General features: G+C 48.7%; 2 protein-coding genes across 12 annotated transcripts in view; both read left to right on the top strand.

The window, feature by feature from the left end:
* On the top strand, positions 1-6,141 carry LOC144062164 (uncharacterized). The gene is made up of 2 exons (XM_077583215.1): positions 1-1,493; positions 5,886-6,141. The coding sequence occupies exon 1, from the start codon at positions 189-191 to the stop codon at positions 759-761; it is 573 nt and encodes a 190-aa protein (XP_077439341.1). The 5' UTR covers positions 1-188; the 3' UTR covers positions 762-1,493; positions 5,886-6,141.
* Positions 6,142-7,364: 1,223 nt separating this feature from the next.
* eps15l1a (epidermal growth factor receptor pathway substrate 15-like 1a) overlaps positions 7,365-9,056 on the top strand; it is a 56,871-nt gene continuing 55,179 nt past the window's right edge. For 2 of the 11 annotated variants that reach the window (XM_077583206.1, XM_077583204.1), the window contains exons 1-2: positions 7,369-7,658; positions 8,919-8,960. In XM_077583206.1, the coding sequence (XP_077439332.1) occupies positions 7,632-7,658; positions 8,919-8,960 (69 nt within the window). In that variant the 5' untranslated portion in view covers positions 7,369-7,631. Of the gene's footprint in view, positions 7,684-8,918; positions 8,961-9,056 lie in introns of all 11 variants that reach the window. The other 9 variants (XM_077583212.1, XM_077583208.1, XM_077583209.1 and 6 more) reach the window with 7 other exon arrangements.

The raw sequence follows: 9,056 nt of genomic DNA, 5'->3' as shown, positions 1-9,056 counted from the left end.
TTTATCTGAATGTTTGTTGGCGCAATATTCGCCATTCTGTTGTTGGCAGTCGATGAATAAAGACGTGTTTCCAGTCAGTCGTATACGCTCCTTACTACTGCCACATTAGCGACCCGGCCTCGTGGTTTCAGCATGTTGAAGCGCTTTTCCACTTACGAGGAATCACCGCTGATGAGCCAAGGTATTACATGGTCGTGGCGGCCCTCGACCAACTGACTACACGCTGTGTTATGCAGCTATTGCGCGCACCTCCACAGAGCGGGAAATACGCCGCGCTCAAACAACTTCTGCTCAGGAGGTTCAGTTTGTCAGACTCGGAGAGAGCAGACAGACTCCTTTCCCTGCCCGGGTTGGGCGATGGCACAGCAGTGGACCTCATGGACAAGATGCTGTCGCTGTTAGGCTCAGATGAAGGCGGATTCGTTTTCCCGCACATTTTCCTCCGGCAGCTACCGCCTCCGGTACGCGCGGTGTTGGCTAACTTCGCTTGCCTGGCGTCCTGCGATTATCGGGCCTTGGCCGAAGAAGCGGATCGAGTGTTGCTGGCTACGAGACGATTCGCCGTGCAAAGTGTGGCAGCCGATCACCTCCTGGAGGCGACGCCGGACGCGGGCCCGACGGTGGTGGCCGGAGTGGTGACACGGAAGCGGCGCGAAAGGGCTCTCTGTTTCTTCCACCAGCGGTTCGGCATCAAGGCTAGACGTTGTGTTCCCCCCTGCACCTTCAAAGCTCCGGGAAACTCCAACGCCGGCGTTCCATAGCGGCTGTGGGCGCCGGCAATGAAAGCGAGCTGCTCTTCATCACAGACTCGTCATCAGGGAGACGTTTCCTGGTCATACATGTCAACCCTAATTTGGTCCCACCTGTATTACAAACCCATAAAATCCTTATTTTCCCATAAAAATCCTTATGTCAGTTTTATCAATACTAAAGCTGTTTCATGCAATAACATTAATCTTACCTTACTTTCTTTCTTATATGAAGACATTGACAGTCTCTTGTTCCAAATGACATTTTATTGCACAAAGAAAAAACAGATTTCTAAATATCACAGTGACTGCCATCTGGCATCATAAGGTGAATCAACAAGGTTACACAGCTCAATGTTCTTGGTTGTATTCATAAGTTGCCTTTTTGGCCAAATGAACTTGTTCATTTGTTGGAACAATGTCACAACATGTGTCAGTGTTGATTTTGCACTGCAGCAAAGCTGTTAGAGTGTCAGTGTTCAAATTCTTCCTGCAGTCAGTGTGAATTTTTCTCACTTGAGAAAACACTCTTTCACAATCTGCATTGCTATGTGGCAGGCACAACACAGCTTCCATAACTTTCCTCATGGATGGAAATCTTACTTCCCCCATCACTGTCTGCTTGTTGAGGATATCCACCCAAACCTCATCATTTCTTCTGGGCTTGCCATTCTTGGTGGAGAAGAGATCATCATCATCTTCCATGAGCTGATAATCTTCAAATTCTTCTTTCAGGGCTTCAAGGTCTGTTGTTGGAGTGAACTTATTGGCCAAAGAAACAACTGCAAATGATTGATAAATAAATCTAATAAATTCTCTCGTGCAACTTTGATTTCAAATGTTCTTTGACATCGTAAATGCCAGATGCCGCAACCTTAATGTCCCGCGAACAAAGCGAACATGATGCATACTCTTCTCCAAGTTTTGACGGACCAATTACCTTAAATAAATCCGTCCATTCCGAACGAAAACGTCCGGTGTATCTTGTTTTTTTGGCCGGCCTGTCCCCCATTTTCTCAACCACTGCGAACGACTCGCAATTTTCCCGCTAACACAAATTTCTTAACTGCGCATGTCAGGAAACTGTTAGAAGTCTCGCGCGATAGACGAGATTTTGTGACCGGTTGTTTAAATCGAGCTTATGCACACGTGTAGCACGTAGCTGACAGTAAATACTAAATAAATTTAAAAAGGGTAAGCAATATATACTAATATTATTTTCATGAAAACAGTTAAATCCGTATTCATTTCCAAATACGCCCGTATACTTTTGCAACACTTAAAAATCCGTAAGAAATACGGACAAACCTTATGGGTTGACATGTATGCCTGGTGGACTGCGGGTCGCAAGTCAGCCTGCTTACACTCACCGCCGCGGCCAGTAGCAGCGAACCATCCCTGTGTGCAGCTAACGGCTCACCCATTATCAGCTTTGGTTCCAGGCTGGTGACTGTTGTTAGACATTATTAACATTTTAATTCTTTATTTTATATATTAACCATGTTGAAATGTTTTATAGATGTAGAGTAGGTGAAATAGTGTTGAACTCGGTATAATTTGACCTTAACCTTGTTTTCGTTTAAAATTCCTTCTCAGTGTTCTGTGCGAAAACATTCTGTTCGTGGGAGCGTATTCTGCTTCGGGGGAGCGCACACACACCCACACACACCACTGACTCTGTTCGCATCATCACTCACGGCCACTCTAGATTTTGTTTTGGGACGAAAAGTCCCCTGAGAGTATATTTTGTCTAAAAATGAAAACAGGTGCAGTCTGTGTACGAAAATAATATTATGTAACATTGAGTGAGAACCAATCTGTTCTACTCATTCTTGGTAGGAGGAGAAGGGGCGTTTTACTTTCCAAACTCGATACTATAAAATGCCCTCTCTCCCAAGGGAGGGGCACATGGCCACTTTTTAAATTCCACCTTTTACGTGATGTAAATTGTTGCCGTGGCCGGAGAATTCTCTGTTTAATAAATCATTCTTGCAAGGTGTTTTTTCTTACAAGAAATCTGTCTTCAAGTTTTTGGAACACGCAAAAGAGGACAAATAATTAGCCTCTTTCAAAATGGTGACCCCGATGCTGGAAAAACGACGTTTTGCGAGCGGAGCGTTCACGGACGAATAAAATTCCAGGCCATATTAATTACGGTAAGTGGACACTTTATCCACGTTTTAGGGATTCTGTCTGTCTGTGAGCGCTTCGGCTGGTATATTCGTCTTGCAAAATTATATTGGAGATGGAATTTATGTAAGAAAAAGTGATAAATTTTGAAGTCGTTTGGTTGGACGCGAAGTCCATGATTTTGGATTTTCCTACGGTATTTGAAGTATACACATGTGGTGACGGAGCAATATTTACGAAAATGCTGTCACGTTGAATTGAGTGCAATTGCTTTGGAAGTCAGTTTTGGGAAACATTTTGTTTTTACAAGACGATAGATACTTAGATAATTGATTTAAAGTCTATGTATATGTGTTTACACGTTGAATTGTACGCAATTGCTTTGCTTTGGAAGTCAGTTTTAATTAGCCTCTTTCACTGTGTGCTTCCATGGACGTGATTTTCAGTGGAACTTTATTGTTGCTTCAATCACGGTTCCAATTGGCACGGATTTTCTGTGCAAATGGACTGCTTGTTAATGTTGCTAACCGCTGTTTGATTGACGCTGTTTCTTTCGGCACTTTCCCGTGTGAGGCTGGGGGACTCGGACCATTAGCACACGCAAATTTTTGGGCATCGGGCGACGTTTATCAGCGTTTGCTGTCTGATTTTCCGTCGTTGACGACTCCCGCCTTTTCCACTGCCGATACTAAGCACGGGGTGGAGCATTTCATCCCCACCGTTGGCCTGCCAGTTTTTGCCCGCGCGCGCCGACTTGACGCGGCCAAATTGGCAATTCTGAGGGAGGAGTTTGCTACAATGGAGCGTTTGGGGATTGTGAGGCGTTCTAACAGCCCGTGGGCTTCGCCCTTACACATGGTGCCTAAAAGCGATGGTTCCTGGCGGCCTTGCAGTGATTTTCGTCGGCTAAACAGTGTTACTACGCATGACCGTTACCCCATTCCACACATTCAAGATTTTTCCGCGCGTCTGGCTGGCACCACAATTTTTTCTAAAGTGGACTTGGTCTGTGGCTATCACCAGGTGCCTGTGCAACCGGTAGACGTGCCCAAAACGGCAGTGATAACCCCGTTTGTTTTTTTCGAATTCCTGCGCATGCCCTTTGGCCTGAAAGGGGCAGCACAGACTTTCCAAAGATTGATGGACTGTGTTTTACACGACCTCGACTTTGTGTTCGTCTATCTTGATGACATTTTAGTGGCCAGTCCTTCACCGGAGGTACATCTGTCGCACTTAACGCAGGTTTTCAAGCGCCTCGATTCACATGGCCTAATCGTCAATCCGGCTAAGTGTCAATTCGGTCTTCCTGAGATAGATTTTTTGGGCCACTGTATATCGGCGCAGGGTGCAGTTCCCTTACCTGCCAAGGTACAGGCAGTGATTGATTTCCCCTGCCCAGCCTCGGTTAAGGCGCTGCAGGAGTTCTTGGGCATGGCAAATTTTTATAACCGCTTCCTTCCGCGTGCAGCCCACCTCCTGCAGCCTCTTTACAGTGCCTTAAGGAACAAGAAGGCTAAAGACCCCCTCGAGTGGTCTCCGCAACGGGCACAGACGTTTCAGCAAGCTAAGGACGCCCTCGCGAGCGCGGCCCTCCTCGTCCATCCGATCTCCACTGCGCAGGTGGCCTTGACTACAGATGCGTCCGATATAGCTGTAGGGGGAGTGGTTGAGCAACTCGTGGCGAATGTGTGGCAGCCCCTTGCGTTTTTTAGTCGTAAGTTGCGGGATAACGAACGCAAGTATAGCTTTTTTGACAGGGAGTTGCTAGCACTGTATCTCGCGACGTGACATTTTCGTTTCCTTCTTGAAGGGCGCCGTTTCACGGCTTATGTGGATCATAGGCTTACGTTTGCGATGTTAAAGGTTACTGAACCGTGGTCGGCCCGCCAGCAGCGCCACTTGGCGGCCATTTCCGAATTCACGACAGACGTTCGGCATGTGGCCGGTAAGTGTAACCCTGTGGCTGATTGTTTATCGCGCGCGATTGTATGTCCAGTCCAGCTCGGGGTTAATTTTTCCGAGATGGCTGCCGAACAGTCAGACGACCCTGACATCCGCTACCTCAAAGCGGCAGGTACGGCTCTTAAACTTGAGGATGTGGTGATGCGCGAAGGCGACCCTGTTCTCCTCTGCGATGTGTCCACAGGCCGCCCCCGGCCTGTGGTTCCTTTGGGATGGCGTCGGAGAATTTTTGACTCTATCCACTCCCTCTCACACCGTGGCGTTCGTGCGTCAGTCAAGCTGGTTGGTGCCAAGTTTGTCTGGCCTGGACTGCGTAGGGATGTCAGGGAGTGGGCGGCGGCGTGCGTGGCTTGTCAGCGTGCAAAAGTTCACCGGCACACCAGGGCGGACCTCGAACCTTTTCCGATTCCAGCTAGGCGTTTCGACCATGTGCACATTGACCTGGTAGGCCCCCTCCCTCCGTCCCAGGGTTTTACGCATCTGCTCACTATGGTAGATCAGACCACGAGGTGGCCGGAAGCTGTCCCCGTCCTCCACAACTTCGATGGACGTAGCCCGCGCGTTCCTGTCGTCTTGGGTCGCGCGTTTTGGCACGTCGTCCGATATCACCTCGGACTTTGGTCTGCCTTAGCGGAGTCCTTGGGTGTGCAGGTACACCGCACTACTGCCTACCACCCACAGGCTAACGGGTTGTGTGAACGTTTTCACCGGTCGCTTAAAGCTGCGCTGCGGGCTGCGCTTTCCGACGGTAACTGGGTCGATCGTCTTCCTTGGGTTTTGCTCGGGTTGCGTTCGGCTCCGAAAAGGGAATCTTAACGCCGCCCCGGCCGAGTTGGTGTTCGGTCAGCCTCTTCGCGTCCCGGGTGAATTTCTGCCCGAAGGTCCCGACGCGCGGCCCTTTCTGTCGGGGATGCCCCTGACTCCTGCACCGGTTCACCACTGTGTTCCTAAGGTTTTTGTACCGTCGATACCCCAGCCTCGTTTCCGCACGATGATGTTGAGTGTTCTCCTGCTCCTTTTTCACCTGCCCCCCCTGCTCAACAGGTTTCACCTGCTCCACCGGGAGATGGGCTGCGTAGTCGATGTGGCAGGCTGGTGAAGCCCCCTGTGAGGTTTTCCTTTTGAGTGCTCTTCTGTGTGGTGGACTTTAGGACCATGCCTCTCACCCAGTAGGCATACAGCAGGGGGGGTGTTTTATATGAATGTTTGTTGGCGCAATATTCGCCATTCTGTTGTTGGCAGTCGATGAATAAAGACGTGTTTCCAGTCAGTCGTATACGCTCCTTACTACTGCCACAATGCAACAGATTTATATAACGTTTTTCTAGACACTCAAAGACGCTTTACAATGGAATGGATACATTATTCATGCAATCACACATTCAGACTGTGGTGGCGGTAAGATACTTAAGTAGCCACAGCTGCCCTGGAGCAGGATGGCAGAAGCGTGGCTGCCAGTGTGCGCCTACGGCGACAACCACCAAACATTTGCACCTTCCACACACCAGTGTGAGTAGCATTAAAGGCAGTATGTGTGAAGTGTCTTGCCCAAGGACACGACACATGACTTGGGGAGAGAGAGCGGGAATCAAACAGTTGACCTTCTGGTTACTGAACGAAAGTCTCTACACCCTGAGCCACGGCTGCCAATATTAAATCTTCTAAGTGGCACCATTTCTTTCTAAAAGTGTCCATTTGGAGTCTTCAACAGTAAGTTATCTAGTTTTCTCTCTTTTTTTTTTTTAACCATTTTGTTTGTTTAACCTGCTGGCGTGACACGGTCACAAGGAATCGTCTACATCAGAGGCCTTTGCGTCACTACTCTGCTGCAAGGTCTGCCACAAACATGGATTACTAGTCTACATTGGCTGTATTTTCTCATGTTCATTCTTGTTAAATGTGATGGCGTCACCTTCTATAACAGCCTTTACGTCATAAAAAAAAAACTTCTCACCTTTTATTTGTCATTATTTATCATTTATTTATGTATCCCCTGTGGACCGGTGGGGCTCCTGGCGGGCCTGCAGTGCCCCATCCTGCTGCGTTGGGTTGGGGGCGCGGGCCGCGTTGGGGTGGGGGGCGCTCCTGCTCCTGGGTTTGCTCTCCGGCCGGTGGCCCCTGCGGGGCCCGGGGGTCGTCCTTTGGCGCTGCCGCGGCCTGGGGAGCCCTGAGGTGTTGCGCTTGCTCTGTCCTGGCGGGGGTCGACGGCTCCCCTCTTTGGTGGAGATTTTCATGCATGCCAGATCCACCACACCAGCATCTATCGAAACTCAGACACAATCAGGTCATTGAATCGGTGGAGGCTGGTGTCTGTGGATCTCACTCTGCTTCGTCTGTCCTTCCTTCCTTTTCTCAGTCTCCTTTGGTCTCTTGAGGTCTCCCTGATTTGTTGAAATTTAGATGTCTCTGGGGTTGGTGAAGGACTCTGGTTGGTGGCCTGGTGGGTGGTGTCTGGTCGGTGCTGGATTTCACTTTCCTTTCTTTTCTTTGGTCCTTTCTCGGGTTTCCTGACGGCCTCACGACTCTGGCTGGAAGTGTTCGGTTTAGGTAAACGGTATGGGGAAAAAAATAAAAAAAGAATGCTCAAAAATCAACATCTCCGATGGGGGCAGCATTGTACTATAGATGTGTCTCGTCTGTGAATTACAGGAGTAGGAAGAAGAAACACCACATTGACTGTCGCTCACGCTTGTCCTGAGTAGCGAGGGCGAGGCACAAGCTGTCCGATGGGGGTCGCAGTTTACCGGCTGCGTCAGTGAGTGAGGGTGCGTTCCCGCAGCAACAGGGAAGATGGCAGCGCTCACATCTCTCAGCCAGGTAAAGGATGTAGCCAATCTCCACGGTAACTTTTCATGCCCACGCAACCACACACGTTCGTTTCGTGTTCCTTCACTCCGTGTCAATGTCGCCTACCGTAACATCTACAATTCGGAAGAAATCTGCTCTTTCGGTCGGATGAGCCAGGCCCAGTACGGCGTCTGCGGTCCCGTTACATAGCGAGCTCGTTAGCCGCTGACGACGGCCACACGACAGACGGCTATACGCCACTAAACACCGCCCTTTTAACCGGACAACAGTGGTACTTTCCGCGGGTGTGATGCCAGTGAGTGTCCCCGACTAGCCGCGTCCTCATAGCGGATTTGAGCGCTGGCCTACCGCCGCTAGCTGGTTAGCATAGTCGGAACCTAGCGAGCTAATCTGTAAACGGTGACAAATTGATGCTCAAGTAAATCAGGCCGGCGACAAGGCGACGTTAGCCGGCAAAAGACAAGACAGCAGTGCACTCTTCTTCCGGGTCGTCTCGTCATCCCGCAGACGTATAACAAGGGCCTTTTTTGTTTTGTTTTTGCGAGCGAGTAGCTAGCTGCAATTCAGTTATGAGGTCATTTACGTCATGTTGAACTTATTCTATACTTATGCATGTCATGTCAAAGTCACTTCCCGTAGTGGACCTGTTACCAGGAACCAACCAGTTACCTTTTCCTGGTGAAAGGGTTACTCATCCACAGAAAAGAGTTCTAAATTCTATACAAAGACAGATGAGGTTTTTCCTGGGAAAAGGTATGAACACCAGACTTTCCCCAGTATTAATGCGAATTCGACATCTGCACTTTTTTCCGCACCTGCCGAGAATGTGGTTTCAACACCCACGCTTTTACCGGTGAAAGGGTTCCACACCCACACAGCCAACACATACTGAGTGACATCACCGCCATTGATTTGTGGTGACCATGACCGCCAAGTTGACAAAAAAATTGGCTAATGAGGTGCTGGGAAAGTGGGGTTTAAAAGAAACGCAAGCCGCAGCAGATTGGAATAATACATATCAACTTCAGAATCCTGCCTGACACTAAAAAAAATAAAATGGGGATGTAACGGCTGTTCATTACTTAAGTTTGATTAATAATGCCTGTTAAACACTGCATCAATTGCCTTATACATGATAGTGTATGTAATGATAATACATACAATTAAGGTGCATGTAAACTCCATTGCTGAATGTCCTACCTGTACGCTTGGCCAAACAAAGTAATTCAAGTCCACATTGAAAGTAATACATGCATGTGTCTGTCACAGTTGACGAGCGGGAGCCCCGTCTTTGAGAACTTTTACAAACAGGTAAGATTGTGACTGGATGATGTCTTGGCATATTAGCTTATTGTGCTAATTGTGGCATTAATAATGTGACACTGTGTGTGTGTGTGTGTGTGTGTG

The sequence above is a fragment of the Vanacampus margaritifer genome, chromosome 13 (genome assembly GCF_051991255.1).
Source record: "Vanacampus margaritifer isolate UIUO_Vmar chromosome 13, RoL_Vmar_1.0, whole genome shotgun sequence".
Taxonomy (NCBI): domain Eukaryota; kingdom Metazoa; phylum Chordata; class Actinopteri; order Syngnathiformes; family Syngnathidae; genus Vanacampus; species Vanacampus margaritifer.
The sequence above is the reverse complement of the archived record's forward strand: the minus strand, read 5'-3'. Positions and strand labels throughout refer to the sequence as shown.